Genomic DNA, 21,006 nt, shown 5'->3' on the forward strand with positions numbered 1-21,006 from the left:
ATACTAAGTTCTTTTGCTTTAAGGATCTCACTTATATTTAGCTTTCACAGAGTTGCCATCTAACAACAACTAAAAAGGGCAGTTTCCCTAACTTTGGGATTTCTAAAGGATCTGAGTATTTCATACCACAAAGAGCAGACACCCCATTCTCTTAAATCTTTGAAATGTTTATGGCTGGAAATTTCTAGACATTGGGAGCTTGGGTGTCCTCATCCCATAGAAAATTTGTCCTCTCCACTCCAAACAAAGGAAGGAAAAATCCATAAGGTCAGAATGTTGCTTGATCTTTCATTCATGCATTTATTTATTCATTTAATCATTTAGAAAAATGCCTCCCATGTACCAGAAATTGTGAGGTAGCTAGAAAAGAAAATAAATTTGGTTCATGTGTCCATGGACTGTAGGGTCTAATAGGGAAGGAACACTGGCAAATCGACTTTGATCTCATGATGACATAAGTGCCATGTTGGACAGAAGCACAGAAACTGTGACAGCTCAGAGAAGGAAAGTCTTTCTTATTAAGACAAAATCTTTGAAAATATTTATTATTCAACAGGATTTGTATCTTACTTTCCCACCTTTTTTTTTTTTTGGTTTATGAATTCTTTAAAGCAGCTTACTTAACTTTCATTGTACCATCCATTTATAACACTGTGTCACATAAACACAGGGAACTTAAAAAAATATTTAACGAGCATCTGCTATATGCAAAGCTTCAGGTCAGTTTCCTAGCTGTAAGGAAAAAATGAAATTTCAGTACAGAAAAGCAATGACAATTAAGAAAATGAAAATGAGTGAAAAATCACTTCTAAAGATAACACCTAAAAATATGTTTTCAGAAATTGAAGGTCAAAGAGGGGCAAAGCACATCAGAGAAAATGAGTTTCTTAATCTCATGGAACCAGATTTGCCATTTAAGCATACAGCTTATGACAAAATAATTGTCCAGTAATTACTCTAAAAGATGGAACAAAATCAAATTAAAATGGAGCAAATTGCCTTTTGCATTGTGGCCAATGACAAGTAGTGACACATTTATGCTGCAAAATACCACTTTCTTTTTTGTGAGATGTGACCTATTGCTCGGTGGTTAAGTGACTAGTTTACCCCACATAAAATCTTCTGCAACCCCGTCTTTCAGAGGAAGTGCAAAGTTTATTACTGCTACTGCTATATGTGGCAATTTCATGTTCAGTAATGAAAAAGCATACATCTTAAGCCCTACACGTGTATATGTAGCAAATGTTATAGTTCATAATTACTGAGTGCTTCTATGTGCCAGGTAATTTATATATATTAATTCATTTTGTATGCACAAATCAGGCAGGTAGGTAGCCTTTTTTTTTTTCCTAGATGAATAACTGAGACATGGAAAGGTTGAGGATGTGCCGGAAAGCTTCATAGAGAGCTGGAGGTAGATTCAGGATTTGAAACCAGGCATACTGTGTGCAGAGCAGATGTTCTGAGTCACAGAACATGCCAGCCCACAAGCCAGTGAGTGGTCTTCCTTTTCACATCTTTTAAAGATACAATCTACCACTTATTTCACTTAGCATGAAAGTAAAAAGAAAACAAGTTTGAGTCATAGATGAATACATAGTGAGTGAATCACTTGTTACCTTTGTATCTACTACACTTTGATTATTACTTTTTAAGTTAGAGAAAGACAAAGAGAAGACATTGGAGAAGACCTCCTGGCACTTAGACACCAGAGGGAAGACATTCAGGATTTGTTTCTCTTCTTTCCAGGCTCAGGAGAGAAAAAAAAAAAGACTCTGTCGTCGCACCTAGAGATGATCGGTCACATTAACATATACACACAGGTCACGGAATAGTGAGCTTATTCCTTTGAGAGGAGGGATATACCCTTTTGTGGATTTCATTCATAAAAGAAAAATTTATTGAGCAATACAATAAAGTAAGTGCTGTGACAGACATTCCTGATAAAAGGGATGTCAAAATGTGAAAGCCTTGGATGAGGAGGTGCCTTAGTTTGCCAGGGCTGCCATAATAAAACGCCACAGACTGGGAGGCTTATACAACAGAAATGTATTTTCTCACAGTTCTGGAAGCTAGACATTCCAGATTAAGCTGTCAGCTGGGTAGGTGTGTGGTGAGAGCTCTCTGCTTGGCTTGCAGAAGGCCGCCTTCTAGCTGTGTGCTCACGTGACCTCCTTTTTGTGGGTCTGCAGGGGCAGGGAGAAAAGCAAGAGCTTTCTGGTGTCTCTTTTTATAAGGACACTAATCCTTTTGGTCCAGGGTCCCACCCTTACAACCTCATTTAATTGTAATTAATTCCTTAGAGGCCCCATCTGCAAATACAGCCACACTGGGAATTAAAGCTTAAACATATGAATTTGAGGAGGACATAAACATTCAGTCTGTAACAGGAGCTAATGCTCCATCTGACTTCTTTAAGGATAAAGGAAAGTAGACGCAGGGGAAATTTTGATCGTAAGAAAAAAAATCAGAGGAAGTTACTGTTATTGCTCTGATGTTGTTAATCTTAAAAAGTACTCTACGCAGTTAATATATCCAAAAATCCTTAATCGCCAAGGACAATTCTGGGAAAATGCAAATAATCAAAATTAACTCAAAAAATAGAGAAATAAGTAAATATATAAATAAAAGAAATTGGAAATGCTATCTGATAACTAAAAAAAGAGAAGGATCAGGGCCAACTGGTTTCACATTGTCAAGGAAAAATAATCCTCACGTTACAAAATCTTCTCAATAATACTTCCTGATGCCTAAAATAAATATTAATAATAACAGTTGACGTTTATTTTGTGCTTACAATTTGTTAAGGACAGTGCAATGGTGATATTATCTCATCTAACTTGTTATGTAAATAGCCTAGCCTGAATACCAAAACTTAAGAAGGCCCTGTAACAAAAAATGCATACTAAAAAGAACAGTACAGAAAAATGGTGTTATACCAATGATTTAAGGAAGATTTATATAAGGAAACATGTTAATATTATAACACATCAAAGACCTAATAAGAAAAATCATAGGATACTTTTAGTAGAAGAAAAAGCACATAAGTAAAACAAGCAAATGAAAAAAATAGAATCAGTAATTGATTTAAACGTGGAATAAAAAGCACCTTCCTTAACATGAAAACAGTATTTCTGTCTCACACAACGGCCAGAAGTGACACAGTCCTTACAAGCAGAAATGTGCCAAAGAAGCCAACCATCATTTTTATTATTTAATGTCATTTCAAAAATTCTAAGCCACAAGCAATGTATTTTACCTATTGAAATTGTAAGGAGAAATATTGTTTACATAGGTTATGCAAATATATTTTAAAAACTCAATAAAACCAATAGAAAGTTCTTAAAATTAATAGGAGTTCTGTAAACTGTTTCAATAAAATGTAAAAGTGCAAAATCGTTAGTTTTTCTTGATTTCAGAAATAATTAGGAGATGTGAAGGGGAAAAAAAAAAAGATGCTCTACCTCACAGCGACAAGGACAACAGATGAAATGCCTCAGAAAAATATTCTAGACATAATACGCCACCAATCTTTACTCCAGGATATGAAACAATTTTAATAGAATGACACGGCGTGTTTTCATTGAAAAGAACAACTACGTTTGGTATGTCATAGTTTGCAAATAACTTCAATAGACATAATGAAATACTTCTTAAATACTAACAAGATTTTTTTCAAGGATGGACTTGATGAAAATAACTCTAAAGTTATCTGAAGAACAAATAGGTTATATGCAATTAAAGAAAATATTTATGAGGAGGGAAGTTATATAAACAATTTAAAACCTGCTATAATCAACAGATAGACCGATGGAATAGAATAGATAATCTTGAAATGAACTCATACATATACCTGAAAGTGTTTGATAAATAAAACAATGTGCAAAGGAAAAATTATGCAATAAATATTGTTGGGAAGAATTGGCTAGGTATTTGAAAAATATATCGTTACTCCTTACTATATGTAAAGTATAAAAATAATTCCAAAGAATTAGAATGCCTAATATAAAATAAATTACAATAAAACCTAGAATAACATATTGACTAATCTTCAGGTATGAAATACTTTCTAAGTACTAACATACGAGAAGAAAAGGGGAAAGAGATAACACATATTCGACTACAGACAATTTAATAGCTATGTGTACCAAAACCACCAAAATTAAATCCAAAGACAGCCTACTAAAAACTTTGAAACAAATATAAAATTGAAGGGATATTATTATTAACAAGTATAACTGATAAAAATTTCCTTCAATATAGCAAGTTAAATAGTAAAAGCAATTTGGGAAATAATGGGGCAATCCAGATGTATACAGCAAGCATTAAGCTAATACAAATATCATATTGTCATTTGAGACTCACTTCGATCTCAAATTGTGCCCAGTGTCAAACTTGACCAGTATTTTAAGGATGCAATCGGTCAAGCATCAGGGAGAGGGCTGGAATGTTCTGGCCTCCCCGCAGGCTCTCCTTTCACATTACCCAAAGTCTCTGGTCAAGAACAGTATAAGTCCTCAATGTCACCTCACACAGTGGGGAGCAGTTAAGTTATAAAACATCTCCACTTTATACTTAAGAGAGTTGTGAAGCTTCTGTAACATTCTCCAGGGAGCCATGCCTCATAAAGCCATACAAATGTATATTTGTTTACGGTGAGCAATTCTAAACCAAAAACATCTTTCTCAAAGTATTTCATAGATAAGAATTCTCCCTCCCAGCAAATATCATTAGTCTGTCAGCTCGGAGGTCAAGTTACCATGTTTGCAAGGACATTGGACTAGGTCATCTGCCTCCTTCCCTCCCACTCCCCATCTCCTGGGTAATCAGGAGGGATCTCAGGCTAGCTGGTTTAACTCCTTCTTCCCCAACATAACTTTTGTAATAGAACTTTTTGAAAGAGATAGAAAGAAAGGTGAAAAAAGAACACTCAAGTCACAGTGTTTCCTATGGATTGAAGGAAAGCAAGACCAGTATCAGTGATAATAGTTAATGGTTCATTACAACAATCCCCGAAGTAAGCGATGCTGACCCGAACAATGAAGTAACTAAAGGATGGAGAAAAAGAATGAGACTTAATAAATGCTACAATATTTCAGTTAACTAATTGTAATAATTGACTAGATGTCAGGTTAAGGGAGTCAAAGGAATAAATCATGATTTCCATTGGAGACAGGCAGGTGTATGGATGATGTGACTGCAAAGATAGAGAAAACAGAGGAGCAGTGTTGGGGAGGGTAAAGGTTCTTCAATAGAAGATGGGACTGTGATTGTGTTTAAATTCTAAGGGAAAACAACAATTAGAGATATCAAAGTTGAAGATGTAGGAAAAATCAGGGATAATAATTGGAATGAGGTCACTTTACTCATTTAGATTCCAGAATTATGAGGAGGAATGAGCCTTAGATGTGAGGACAGTGGTCTTTTCCACTGTGGAGGGGTGGGAAGAAACAAGAATGTTCTTTTTTGATCGCCTCCATTTTCTCTAGTATGTTCACCAAATATGGCCCTTTCTTCTGAGTATTCATCTACTTGGTAAACTGAATATTCAAAATATTATTTCCTAAGGAAGAAACCAGAGTCAGAAAGTTAGATGACCCTTGAGGATGTTTCTTTCAGGCTATAGAGAAAGAAGCCAATGGGGCCAGTTGAATTACTATGATAGAAGTCCTCCCCTCCAAGGACTGTAGTACTTGTATCTGTAAGATTAAGTTTCTCACTCTTGGATGTTTTTACTCCTAAATTCCACTTTTTTTGTAATAATATTGTCTTCTGTTAAGTTTGTTAGTCAATCAGTTTATTTTCAGGTGACTCAGTTGCAAGTGGATTAAACTTGCAAACTTGCAACTTGCTTCTTTTCCTGCGGTCTCCTTAACCACATTTTTACCATGTTGTCTTTTAGGTTGTTGACTTCTTGCAGCTCATCCTTTCTATTTTAGCTCTTACTGGCATATTCTCTTACTATAGATTTAACCTGAAGTTTCAGAAGCGCCTCATTAATGACAGTGGGCTGTTTTTATTTAATCCTAGTAAAGCTGGTGCTAATTAGTTTCACATGAGCTCAAAAGATGATCAGCGTGCAAAACTTGGTCTGATCCAGAAGCTGTTGTCATGGCAATGCCCCATCTAATTCAGTGTTTCTCTCTATAAGTAGATATTCTCTCTCCAGCAGCCTCCTTCTTAGTTATCTATTAACATCCTTTGATATGCATGATGGTGTCTTGTGTCTTGTTTTCATTTTTGTTTTTGTAGCTGGAAGAACAAGAATTTAACGTAGAGGACAGGGGTGGAGGAAAGCGCAAAGGGAGACAAAGCAGTTTATTTCCTGTGGCTTCACTCCCTTGCCCTGTAAATTAGAATAAAGCCTCTACTATTAGTAGATAGAGGATCAAAAATAAAGGGAAACGTTCTGGGAGAGATGTTGTGAGTGTCTCAGCACAAAGCTGCTGGAGTCAGTGACCAAGTCTCATTTAGAGAGCTGGTCTTCCAGCTGCAACATGAACCCAGGAACCCTGGCACCCAGAGGGTTAGAGGTCAGGGAAGAGCTGCGTTTGGGTTTCTAGGTCCACACAATCAGTGGTTAGGGCAGAAATGAGGCTGCGTCAAGTGGATTCTTGGACTAGTGGAGCCACATGAGGAAGGACAAACAGGGTGGATGGGGACTGCTGCTGCCAGACCATTTGGAGTCCGCTTGAATCTTTTGTGTCTTTCACAGAAACCATTGAGGGGCACCTTGAAGAAGAGACATTCCTGGTAGTGAGACATATGGAGATCAAACTGTCCTACAGCGGTGACTCAAAAGCATATGAATTTATACAGTAGTCTAGAGAGATCCAGGGAATATAGAAATTTATAGAGAAAGAATTATTTATTATGGTTTAAGTAATGATAAAAATAAATACTTGCAAGTCCATTAAAAAATACTCACCAATGACATTATGTGGGCAAACTCTGGGGTATAACTGAAAATTGTATCTAAATGATTCCTTGTCTCTTTATTGTTTTTAGGCAATCTAGCTTTTTATTTTTTTGTATATATAAGTATTTTTTTTATTGAAGTATAGTCAGTTTACAATGTTATTCAGTTTCTGGTGTGCAGCATAATGCCTCAGTCATATGTGAACATGCATCTATTCGTTTTCATATTCTTTTTCACCATAAGTTACTAAAAGATACTGAATATAGTACCCTGTGCTCTACAGTATGAACTTGTTTATCTATTATATAGATATTAGTTAGTATCTGCAAATCTTGAACTCCCAACTTATCCCATCCCATCCCCGCCCCTCCCTGGTAACCATAAGTTTGTTTTCTATGTCTATGAGTCTGTTTTCTGTTAGGCAACCGAGATCTTTGAGGTGAGTTGATTTTCAAAGCTGACTCAGCAAAGCAGCACGTCAGGAATGCATCTGAAAGAGAACATTGCTAGCGGGATATAACTGCCCGAGAGGACGTGGGTTAGCGATTTAGTGATTCTAAATGTGTCAACAACCCTTGGCGTTCCTTGAATTGCTTTATAACATCCCAATAATAATGATAATAAAAATCTAAGTTTGTCCCTGCTTTGATTTACCTCTCTACACAGTCTTGGCGGCAGGAGGAGAGTTACCTAAAACTTCCAGTATTCTGGACCGATTTCCAAAATAAGAGCAGAGAGAGAAGTGTTGCTGCACCTCATTTGTTCTAATGAACAACGGCTCCAGAGTAATATATGTCATAAAATGAAATTTTATTCTTACAATTCATAGATGTCTTTGCAATTGTAAGCTGAAATCTCAATTCTTAACATGTATTTTTAAAGCAAAATGCGCTGGGGTCAAGCCACTCATGCTCAGATCTTGACTGACCACTTTCTGTGTGACACGAGACAAATAGGGATCCATTTCCTCGTTTGTAAAAATGAATTTTATTGTACTATATATTTCATCTGGTCATGAGGGAGCTAAAGAAATCACTATTTGTTAAGTGCTTAGAACCATGATGTCACATAGAAAGTGATAACCTACCTGTTTGTTAAATGAACAAAAAGAAATGTTTTTCTTGAGAATTAAATGACAAAAATCTATATAAAAGTCTTAGCCTGGTGCCTGGAACATTGCAAATGCTCGATAATTGTTAGTTATTTGGTCATTCCAGAAACATTTGTTGACATCAAGGATAGGCCTGCTCTGACGAGGCACTAGGGGTTAAATGCTGAGGAGAAACCCCCAGTATCTACCCTGTGAGCCTAGTTGCGGTTGAACAGAGGTAATATTAACTAAACACTCACACAAGTATAAGTGAACTTGCCACTGCAGTAAGTGCTATGCAAAAATGACACGTGGTAGCATGGGACACATACTGGGGGCCTTTGCTTTGATCTGTGTGTATATTGGGCAGTGGAGGGTGTTGGGAGGTTGTCAGGGATCCTTCCATAAGCAACTGCCAGTGGAGCTGAGACCTGAAAAGTGCAAAGGAGTAAATCAGCAGAGAGAGTCAGGAAACTGTTGCAGGCAGTGACCCTGTGCACGAGGGCCAAGTGCCTTGCAGAGGATGCCAAAGGGAGCTTGTCATGCACGACGAGGCTGGAGACAGAAGCAAGGTCCCCATCATCCAAAGCTGTTTAAGCCACATTAAGACGTGTTTTACTTTATCTTAAAAGCCATTGGAATTCATATCCTTAAACAGAGGGATAACATGAGATCTATGGTTTGAAAAGTGTTAGTCGGAATCACTTGGAGGACTTTTTTAAATGGGTTGCTGGGCCGCACCCTAGAATTCACCCCAGCATTTCTGACTCCATATGTCTGGCTTTGGGTGGGAGGATTTGCATTTCTAACAACATTTCAGGAGATGCCAATGGTGATGCTGCCAGTCTGGGGACCACACTCTGAGAACCACTGGTCTAACTGCATTGTGAATGAACTGAAAGGATCAGAAGTGAGTACCAGGTGGACCACTTAAAAAGCAGGGCCAGTAATCCCTACAAGAGATGCTATACATTTGACCTAAGAAATGGGGAGAAGTCAACTGATCTGAGGAATATGTAGGAGGCAAAACTGGCAGGACCTGGTGCTAGGTTGGATGTGGATTTGAAGGACAAGGAAATGTCAAGGAGAATCCAATGGGTTAATTGCTCTACTTTGTCATTGGAAAGGAAGAAACTCTTATTTTCAGAGTCAGAAACAAAATATAGTAATATTTTGACCCAAAATAAAAAATTTTCCAGGTTTCCTTGACCTTCATTGGCTGGCTGCTATGGTCTCAAACCTGACAATAATCATAGAAAGCGCTGGTGCTGACAACCAAACTATGAAAGACTGCCTGTGAAGGGCAGCCAGAAACACACCCCCGGCCCCGTCTGTGGGGTTCCCTACGGCTAGGTGGCACACGGGCCAAGTTACCCTTGGGCTGCAGCCAGAGCTGGTAAATAGGGCTGCGAAAGTGAATCGAAGCAGTGATTAAGAACTAGTGCTTGTAAGTAGAGAGAAGAGAGCAGATAAGAGATCAAACTAAAAAAGGTTAATCCCTGAATTGAAAAGAAAGTTTCAAAGAGACTGAATATAGAAACTGCCCAAGATAAAGACGTGTCCAGTGCAGGAAAGTGACAGTTGGCAGCTTACACACCAAAGGAAACAAATGTCGGAGCCAAAAATGAAAGTGAAAAAAGAGAGTGATTTGAGCCTTTTGGAGGTAATATCCCTAAAGATGAAACCACAGTAGGAGCAAGTCAGGAAATTGTTAGTTACGCCAGAATGTGTTCTGAGGAATAGTCAGAAAAAGCACTGGTGACCAAAGCTGGCATATTTTGGTGGCAGCTTCTCTTGTGTTTGGAAGAATTAAAACAGAGGCTTACGCCTGGAAATACCAGAGAATATATCCAAAAGTCTTTGAGAAAGTTTCACAAACACAAATTTGATAGCATTCCAGAGATCAACCAATATCTTCTTGCCAAAAAGTAAATGGCATTTCTCCCAAAGGCAGGAGGCATTTGGCTCAGGAGCTAATGGGGAGAATTGTGGGAACCCAGCGCAAGACTGCCCAAGAGAAAGGTTTAGTGGAACGTGTGGTGTCAAGGGAAACTTTGAAAGTGAAGCGATAAATATATAAAGTTTTATGGTACTTCGGGGAAGAAGACAATTCAGTGTAAAGTGTGGAAAGTATAAGGCTTATATTTCTATTCTTATAAAGGATCCTAGCACAAAAATCGTAGGGAGGAGTAAAAGCAAAATAAAGCAATACCAAAAACAAACCTCCTCTCAGTTTCCACCCCCACCCAATGCTCAGCTCCACTGAGCTCCACAAAACTCTCCGACAGGACACCCAAAACATTTTTTAAAGGGCAATTTAAATTATGAACACTCGGCGTAGTATTCAGAAGACTTCTGCGGAATCCCAGGTACTCAATACCATGACATTAACCACCACAATGATTATATGGGGAACAGCTGTCCTCTGAGCCTGCCTAAACAGATTACATCGTCGAGTGTCACCCACCACCAAATACTAAACTCTAGGCGGAGTGAAGAGATTTGTTTGCTGTTTTGAGAATTTATATGTAGTTTTTAAAAAACCCAGATCATTGTGGATATATTTTAAAAAGATTCAAGTTATATACTTCATATACTGCAGGAAGAAAAAGAGGAAGAGAGAGAATTGAGTTTTCGTGTTTTTCACTTTGGGGGTGGGGGCGGCTTGGTTAGAATTTGTTTTGTTTTGGGTTATTTTTGCTGTTTGTCTGGATCTGTCTGTTTCAAACAATAAAACCAGTTATAACTAATGTAAACAAAAAGGAAAGGATTGCAAGTTCGTGGAGTAGCTCTTGGGACTGACGGAATACCTGAAGTACCAAGCCCAGGAAGGCGGGATCCCGAGGGGCTTCTTGGACCCAGAGAGCAGAGTTTATATAATTGTCTTCTCGGGGAACCCCATTGTGACTCATCAGCTCCAAGATTTTCCCCTCTTGGCCCTTAGACTCAAATTTTAAAGTCCCAGAGAGAGAGAGTTTGAATGATCTGTCGCCCCTGCTCAACACTAGTTGGGAAAAAAGGGAGATATTGTTCTCTGCAGTCCCAAAGATTGTACCCAGGGGAAGAGAGGCAATATCCTGATAGGAAATTGGGGAGTTATTATCAGAAGAAGGGAGAGTGGTTGCCAGTAAAAACCAGCAAATATCTGCTACAGGATCCTCTATGTATAGAATGCTTATAGAGCAAATCTTTTGTAAAAGGCTAATACCAAAAACTCTTGAAAGACCCTATTTATAATTTGTTTTATGTATTTTATCCAGATGTTATTAATCATGAGTTATGGGGTTTTGTACTTTGTACTATGGGGTTTTGTACTGCTCTCAATTTCAATGATCTATAACCTTTCTTGAATTTTTAACTTCTTATTTCTTCCACCTTGGACTCTTGTTCTTTGTCCAGCTGGTTGAGTTGACCAACTTGTTCATTAATTTCCCCTGAATTGTGTAAACTTGTCAATTTCCTTCTAATTACTGTTTTAACCATATTTCACAAAATTTGACCTATAGGACCATCAATGTCACTTAGTTTTAAAGAGTTGAGATTTCCTTCACATTCCTTCCTGAGTTCTCACAGCCCAAGGGTTAATTAACAGCTCCTGGACGTATTTAGTATATACATTTTCTCCTGGTGTTATTGATTGGGCAACACGGAAGCTAACTTTGATGGCCAGCCTCAGTCTTTGATTCCAACAACTGTTCTAGGAAGTACTCCAGAATCTTTGGACTTACAAAATCAACATTTAATATCTACACAGTGTCATATGCTCTAAGAAAAATTGTATAATAAAAAAAATACAATTTTTTAAGTACTCAAATAAATTTAGGTAATTAAATGAAGGATAATTTTCCCCTTTTTCTGAAAGGAAACACCTAATGTTTCTACGCTAGTTTAGATCAAAATTTCAAAATACTTTAATGAATCTGAAATTGATAGACCATATTATTTTGGTGAGAGGAATAATGAATTTCAGAGGATAAGTAATTTGGTCAAGAAACAGTTTAGCAAACATACTATGTATTTCTGTCTTTGTATTCATAGTCATAAGGAGACATGAAAGTCAAAGAGGAAAGACATTGAAGACATTAAATTTTTTTAAGCCTTGACTTAATATTTTAGCTGCTAAAATTCACAAGATCAATATTATTCCCCATGACATTAAATTGTTTTCTTTTGAGAATGCATATATCTTTATTTTGATAATATTAATATCATTTTAATCCTAAGAAAAACTTTTTGAATGCCCCAATACCACATAGGTGAGAATGTTGTTTTAATGCCAATAGAGCATTTGACTATCACATCCTAGTGGACATTGAGTACACTCACAGAGCATTAAAAGTAAACAAACAAAAAAAAATTTGTAAGAAAAAAATAAAAAGTAAAAGAAAGGGATTTTAATTTATCAAATTTTGCAACAGTGTACTGAAAAAAAACACAAAACAAAAAAACAGACATCAAGAGTTGCCATTTTTTACAGGATGACTATTCTGATGCATTTTTAACTGTGAAGATAAACTTATACCAAGTATGAAAACAGCATTTTCCTTTTTAAAGTTTAATTTTCTATTGAATTCCATCTGAGTCGCAAAGTCACAAAGTGCACTCAAAAAGTGCACTAGTAAATAAGTGATTATATCAACTGGGAAATGTTCACAAATCTCATGTGATATCAAAATACTAAAACTTTTAGTCATAGCTTCAGTGATGACAGTCTTTGTCATGTCAGTTACTTTCTACAAGCAAATAAAAATATGACAGGTAAGGATGGCATTGAAAAAAATGTAACTCGCCTTGAAGATATACTGGTACATTTATAGCACATTCTGAGTCATTATTTATACAGTTTAGGGGAAACTTCCTTTTAAAAGCAGTTTCTTGGCTTGAATGAAAGCTCTGTTGCTAACACTGGAAAGGAAAATGCCATTGATTTTGCGATTAAGTGTATTTTAGGATGTACCACCCGTTTATCTCAAATTGTATCTCTGATCAGCACTTTATCTCTACCGCTACCTACCCCTCTATCTTTCTCTTTCTGTTTCACAGGAAAAATTATGACCTCAGCATCCAAAGGAATTCTCCGCCCATTTTTAATCGTCTGCATCATCCTGGGCTGCTTCATGGCATGTCTGCTCATTTACATCAAGCCCACCAACAGCTGGGTCTTCAGTCCCATGGAGTCAGCCAGCTCAGTGCTGAAAATGAAAAACTTCTTCTCCACCAAAACCAATTATTTCAATAAAACGACTATTCTGATTTGGGTGTGGCCATTCGGGCAGACCTTTGACCTGACATCTTGCCAAGCAATGTTCAACATCCAAGGATGCCATCTCACCACAGACCGTTCTCTGTACAACAAATCTCACGCAGTTCTGATCCACCACCGAGACATCAGTTGGGATCTGACTAATTTACCTCAGCAGGCGAGGCCACCCTTCCAGAAATGGATTTGGATGAATTTGGAATCACCAACTCACACTCCCCAAAAGAGTGGAATTGAGCACCTGTTCAATCTGACTCTGACTTATCGCCGCGACTCAGATATCCAAGTGCCTTATGGCTTCTTGACCGTGAGCACAAACCCCTTCGTGTTTGAAGTGCCAAGCAAAGAGAAGTTAGTGTGCTGGGTTGTAAGTAACTGGAACCCTGAGCATGCCAGGGTCAAGTATTACAATGAGCTAAGCAAAAGCATTGAAATCCATACCTATGGGCAAGCATTTGGAGAGTATGTGAATGATAAAAATTTGATTCCTACAATATCTACTTGCAAATTTTATCTTTCCTTTGAAAACTCAATCCACAAAGATTACATCACAGAAAAGCTCTACAACGCTTTTCTGGCTGGCTCTGTGCCTGTTGTTTTGGGGCCATCTAGGGAAAACTATGAGAATTATATTCCAGCAGATTCATTCATTCATGTGGAAGATTATAACTCTCCCAGTGAGCTAGCAAAGTATCTGAAGGAAGTAGACAAAAACAATAAATTATACCTTAGTTACTTTAACTGGAGGAAAGATTTCACAGTAAATCTTCCACGATTTTGGGAATCACATGCATGCTTGGCCTGTGATCACGTGAAAAGGCATCAAGAATATAAGTCTGTTGGTAATTTAGAGAAATGGTTTTGGAATTAGTTTTCCATCATTTGCACACTTGGCAAATTATTTTGATGAGCTATTATCCGGGTTTTGAGGATGAGAAGAGAGACAACATTTCGCTTTTGTGTCGCAATTTATTTTTATCACTCTCTCTTGGGTAACATGTATATTTTGATGGCGATTTTTAAGGGTGCAGCATTAGCAATCACTCCATTTGTTTTTAAATTATCCTATATATACCTAATTATGTGCACTGAAAAATAATTTATTCTTCTCTATCATTGGTACACATTTTTTTCCTCGTATTTTTGTGGTTGTCTGTAATGTAACTTTGTGATAGGACTGTTGTTCCTACATCGATCAGTTGTTTAATCCATTTGGTAAATGAAGATGCACATCTTCAAATACGAACTATTTTCATTAAATATTATCATCTCTAGTTTCAGGTTTGCATAATGTAACAAAGGAAAAGCATTTGTCATTGAATTCTAACCTCTTTGACTTCAAAGTTGAACAAAGTGTATAACTCTCTATTTGACCTGTCTTTTTACCTGTTCACCACATTTGTGAATGTAGAATTATTCATGTTGTGAATAAGCAAGATAGTGAAGCAGAATGGTTCTATTCGGAAAGCTATTAGACTTCCCATTTATTTTCATTCATTTGACTTGCAAATGCAGCCGCATGGTCTCATGCTCTTAAGTTAAATTAAGTATTTTTAAATATCTAATTTGTTGGGATTTTTAGTACCTGGGAAGTAATCCTGGTAACACTTAAGAAAATCTAAGACGGTTTTCTTCCTGATCTTAGCACTTATTATTATAATAAAACAAATCATCTCGTCAAGTGACAAGGGGAAAGGATATGTATAGATACAAATCATACTTACAAATGGTACATTTATGCATAATTTTAAGAATATATCAATTTAAAATATTTTTTCTGAATGCCCAATGCTTAAAGCAATTTTATTTTACCATTTGGACAAATAAATAGACATAGTTTGTCCCATCATTTAGAAGAACCTAAATAAAATTATCCTCAAGGTATTAAGTATAAGATGTTACACATAATAAAATAGGGGTCTGTAGGAAACACATCATGCAAAACAGAGTCAGATCTCAGTGCATGTCTGTTGAATGAATAAATGAATGGCATTGAAAGGCATCAGAAAGTTTTTGTTTGTTCCAGTAAAGTGACATTTCTAGCCTAGAGATACTAACTGGAGATGGTATTTTATTTTCCATTTTGTAATATGACCATGGCCCTCAGGGTTTTACAGAACCAAAATAAGCTTTCATTCTATCAAGTTTTTGGAGAATTCATTCCTGAACTTGCAGTTGCTGTACAGTGTTTCTCCTCCATAAGGTTAAGTGCCAGATATAAGCAGAGAACAGTATTTGAGAAAAGATGGGACGATAAAGATTTTTCAAGGAAAGCAGTCCCCAAAAGAATCTTGAATGACTTTACTCCATGCAGACCAAAAACCCATCAGAAGTGTTAGAATGTTCTGATGACATCCATTTGGGTCTATTTGTGACTTATTCTAATTGTCCTATATGTGTTGACAGTAGACCTCAACTCCACAATTCTCAACATCAAATGGAAGTTAGAGAGGCAAGTTTGAATTCAGAAAGAAGGAGCTAATTCCAACAATCCAGACTGCCTCATGAGGGAATGAGCTCTTGGGACCACTAGAAGGATTTGAGCAAAGAAAGACTCCTGCATGAGATGAAGGACCGTTTGTTTTCCGGTTCATTGCTTTATCCATGATTGAACAGACTCCCTGTGTCAAGTAATGCCCTAACCAGAGATAAAGATGAACGAGGTACCACCACTGCCTTAAAGGAATTTACGGTTAAATGGAGAGGGACAGGGAAGCATCCTTTGAGTCTATGTTTATACACATACTACTCTCAGTGGAGTTTATATGAGTCACTGCTGATTTCTTGAACATAAGTTAGCAAATTTCCCCAATTGCTTAGCTACTTGACTTGTGTCTGAGCCACAAACTTTGTTTACTCATTTGACCTAATGGAAGATTCCCTCGGTATTATCTCTTTTGACCACACTCCATCCAGAAATGGAATGTCTGTGTGGATGCCCTCTGGATAAGGAAAGTTCTTCACCCACATTTATTTCATCATGTCAAAATAAGTCAAATTCATACATTTGTGTTTACTTTGCTAGCTTTCTGGCCTACAAAATGATCTGAAGAGGATTCATTGCTAACAAGTTTAGAAACACCTGCTTTCTTAAAAAGCAGAAACATGTTCAATAAAAAGCTTTTGTCATGGTAGATGCTCGTGATCTCAAAGAACTGAGAAACCTGAGGGCACTGCCTCTGTTGTCAACTGTGAATTTGGTCTGAGACTATGGTTATATGCCGATAATATGACTCAAGCTAAGACAACAATACTAAGGGACTAACTAGCACATCTGTATATTAAAAATCCATTACCAAGTCCCAGAAGAATAAGTTTGCTGAAGTTGAAGTGCCAAAATGAATGAGTCAGCTTTAGTCCTGGGTCCACCGATCAGTGAGTTTTAGGGCTAGAAGAAATTATGACAATGTTTACAAACCAGTCTCTTCATCCTGCTTATGAATGTAGCTAGATCCAGAGATATTTGTTAAGACATATGTCTGCACACACACATACATGAGTTACTGACATGACCAAGATTAGAATTTAAGGATACGATCTCTCTTGATCCTGTGTTCTTTTTCATCATATTCTCATCTTATCATTGAAGTACGTTTTAATGCTAAAAATGTGAATGCCTTATTGGTATTATTAGGGCCAATAGAATGTTATGCTCTGTGTGGAAGCACTTTGGCTTTTGAAAAAGTATACAGTAAATAAAACATGGAACTTGTTAGCTTTCTTTCTGGTTTAAATATTTTAGGAGTTGAGCTTTAGCAGAAGGAAATGAGCTTTCACGACATTTTAAGTGCAATGCAACCCTCAAGATGGTGACTGTTTCTCAGCCACTTTTTAAATAAATCCTGTGGATTCCAATTCTTTTTAAAGCTATCTCATGGTGAAAGATAAAGATGTGACAGAATTATCTTGCTACTGGTTATAAAGACAAATTTTGCTAGGAGATAGATTGTGAATATAAAAAATAGAGCATTTTAAATTTCTTTTTAAAAATATCAAAAGTCTATTACTTTCAATGTTCTAAATATTTAAATATTATTTATTGAAGGTCTTACTAGTAAGAATATATAAATATTAATTATTATAGGCCTTATTAGTAAGAATATATTCTGAATTCTCCATATCCAGCAGTATGTCATGTCCAAAAAAAAAAAAATGACAGTCATAGTTTATGACAGCCATAAATTTGACAATATGAAGTAGAAGCTGAAAAAAATTTTCTAAGTGGGAAACCAATATCAGTTAAAAATTTCTATATTTACTACATAAACCCTTATAATCCCAGAACTTGCAGAAACGTTTTCTGTTCTGAGGGCTTAGAAAGCTCAGAGCATTTGAGGTGTAATGACCAAATATTTAGAAATTATTTGGTGAGACTTTAAATTCTTGCCTCCAACTGGAGGGCAAATATGGAAAGAACAGGAAACTATACTACTGAGATCTTTTTGTCTCCCTATTTTCAAACTAGATTCCATGAGTCTTAAGGTAATCGGGTAAAAAATGTCTTTGCGTGAATTAATGTTACCAAAACAAGGTTTAGATCTTTATATTATGACTTTGTGCTTGATCATATCCTTGAGTTCTCTTAAACTTTGATCTCATTTGGGGAACTTCTTAATAAATTTATTATAATCAAGCTATTAAATAAAATAAATTTTAGAATTTAAAAGATAAATCTAGTGCCTAATACAGAGGAGGATCTCAATAGATATTTGTTGAATGAATAAACATATTGCATTAGAGGTCATACAAAATATTTCTTTTTAGTGTGATAGCAGCTCCAGCAATATCTTATATTTATTTCACTGGGCAGTTTGCTGCCTGGATGCAAAAGGAAGGCATTTTATGTCCTTCCAGTCTTACTGCATTCTAAGACCCCAAAAGGAGTATCATCCCAAGAAAGATTAAAAAGGATTTGGAACATGTTAACATTCTATTCAAATATTAACCTACCAACTGTTTCTAATAGGAAAAACAATTAGTATTTAAGGAGAAAATAAAGTGCAAGCTCTGTGAAGGGTACATATTTATTACCAAACTCTGCATGAGGAAGAGTATCTTTCCTCTCCTCACTAACTGCACTCCTTTATATCACAAACATCAGTCAGTTAAGATAGTGTATTTTTCTGGATGTCTCTCACCTATAGATTTTGTAGCATTTTGCAAATGGATAAGCTCTGCTCCTCCCAAAAGTGATCTTCCTCTCAGTAATTCATAATGAATGCATCAATATCCATAAGCATTAGATAGAGCATTTTCCAACATAAATGAGAGCTAGCCTGTTAAACCAGAACTCTGAGTAATGCTAGGCTGGGTTATTGCTTCAAAAAGCTGTAACTTTGAGAAAGCCACTTAACTTCTCTGGACCTTGTTGTTTGTAACATTCCTTTTAGCACTAATCCACTCTCATTTAGGATCTAAATTAATATATGCGTCTATTCACAAATGCAATTCCAATGACCATCGCAAAATAATAGTTTGAAGGTAAATATTCCAACACATTTCCCTCTTATTTCCCTGAATAGACAATTAAAGTATAAAATGGATTATTTTAACTAATATTTGGAAAGAAATGAATCCAGTGCATAAAATATAGTAAGTGCTCAATTAGCTAAGCCTCTTCCTTTAACTCCTTCCTCCTTTTAGTTCTCCACTGACATCCTTTGCAACTCTTAGACTCACTACTCACTGAGAACTTAATTGCCTGCAGAAGGATGACCATATATTGGGCATTATTTTTAAATATTTTAGATTTTTCTAAACCATCCACATTCTTATTACAAGAATCTTTAACCGTTTATTGATGCAAAAATTTCAAGGAGGTAGTGGAGGCACAAAATCAATCCCCAGATGACAGTAAAATAGGGAGGCGAACTGGAGTAAGCCAGATTGAATACATCCAGACAATTTAGTTCTTTTTTAACTCATGACCAATATATATATATTTATTCATTTAATTTACATTGAAAATATTTTAAGAAGAATTTACGAAGAACCTTTCCAACATCAGCTGCCTTTTGTCAACAGTATTGAAAAGCCTTGTTCCTGGGTCACCTCACCTAAAATCACCACAGGTGTTTATGAACAATATGATTCCTGGGCCCTGCTCATATAATTGGAATCTCTTCAAATAAGTCCAAAACTCCGTGCCTTTAATGCTTTTCCTAAGTTCTTCTGTTCCATGCTATAGTTTGTGAACCATCCTAAGCCAATGGTTCTCAAATACACATATGTTTTGGGACTCCCTGGACCAGCTGCATAAGAATCATTGGAAAAAGCGTTAGTATCACACAGCTTCTAATTCTCTGGGTCTGAGATGGGAGCTGGAACCTATATTTTAAAAGTCTCTCCCAGGGAGTTCTGATGTACAGTCGGTTTTGAGGTCTGCGTCTTAGCCACCTGTTAAATGGGACGTGTTCTATTGCTCAATTGATATGAGCTATCATCTTTCTTTTGTTCATCTGGAATCTTCCTGTCGGTAAAATGTTCCTTTACTTCAAGACCCAAAACATTATCTATGCCTGATTATTTCATGCAAGAGCCTAGTACTGGCCAACAAATCTCTTGACTTGGGGCAGGTTATTTACAGTCTCCGAACTTCTTTCAAGATTTGAGTGGCTTGCAGCGGGATATCTCCAGCCTGAATGCACATCTACGTTACCTGGAGAGGACTTAAAATTGTCGCTTCCCTCCCAACCCCCGCCCCAGAGATCTGATCCAGTTGGTTAGAGATAGGACCCAGAGGTGAACAGCTGTAAAGTCTCCACCAGAGGTGACAGCCACCTCTGGGAACCACCAGTCTACGCAAAAGGCATGAACAGTTCTTGGCCTGGAGGACTTAGCAGGACAAGAAAATACTGTATACCTTGAAAAAGATATCCTTCATTCTCTTTCTCGGTTCTAACTTCATGTTTGTGTTCTGCAGCAAAAAGACTGGACTATCCAATTACTAACATCTTTTATAGCCATAAAATCTTAGGCTTCTGTGATCTGCTTCTCTGCTGTATGTGTTTAAGGGACCTCTTTCCTAGGTTCCAAAGTCCTTGCCTGATGAGTAGAAAGTAATCTGCAGCCGGGCTATAGCAACAAGGTGTAGCACTTGGATTTTTTTTTAAATTGAAGTATAGTTGATTTGCAGTATTATATTAGGTATACAACACAGATTCAGTATTTTTATAGACTGTACTCTATTTAAAGTTACAAAATAACGGCTCTATTTCTCTGTGATTTACAATAAGCATGGATTTTTGATGACCACAGATTTAGAATTGAATCCCAGCTCTGCCACTCACTGTGTGCAAGTTACATGACATCTCTTAGCCTCAGATTTTGCATCTGTAAAGTGGAGGTAACATATTCCTGATGCGTTTTTTGTGAGGACAAATGAAATGATGTTTCGGTTCAATTAGTATGGGTCACTATAATGAAAGATCATTGTATGGAATCCAAAATTATTTCCACAATGTCAGCTCTAAAACTCTGAAAACGTTAAGTAGTTTACAAGAATCATTGCAAACTTAAATAAGCCAAAGGAATAATCCTCAGGAGGGGAGGAGGAAATAAATATAGTGTAGAAGCATGCATTCACATCTTCTGGAATCACTAAGTAATGGGGGGTGGCGTGGGAAGCTGGCAGTTGTATTGCACAAGCCTTGTGTACATTACTAAACATATACACCATTTCTTAAAATAATTGGAACCCAAAGCAGGCCTCATTTCCTCTCCCTGTAATGAGCAATC

At 36.8% G+C, this 21,006-nt stretch overlaps 1 protein-coding gene across 1 annotated transcript in view; it reads left to right on the top strand.

The window, feature by feature from the left end:
- FUT9 (fucosyltransferase 9) overlaps positions 1-14,151 on the top strand; it is a 161,666-nt gene extending 147,515 nt beyond the window's left edge. Inside the window, exon 3 of the mRNA XM_072966288.1 lies at positions 13,053-14,151. Coding sequence (XP_072822389.1) covers positions 13,061-14,140 — 1,080 coding nt within the window. The 5' untranslated portion in view covers positions 13,053-13,060 and the 3' untranslated portion in view covers positions 14,141-14,151. The remainder of the gene's footprint in view (positions 1-13,052) is intronic.
- Positions 14,152-21,006: the final 6,855 nt, after the last annotated feature.

This window comes from Vicugna pacos, chromosome 8, assembly GCF_048564905.1.
Source record: "Vicugna pacos chromosome 8, VicPac4, whole genome shotgun sequence".
Classification (NCBI taxonomy): Eukaryota; Metazoa; Chordata; class Mammalia; order Artiodactyla; family Camelidae; genus Vicugna; species Vicugna pacos.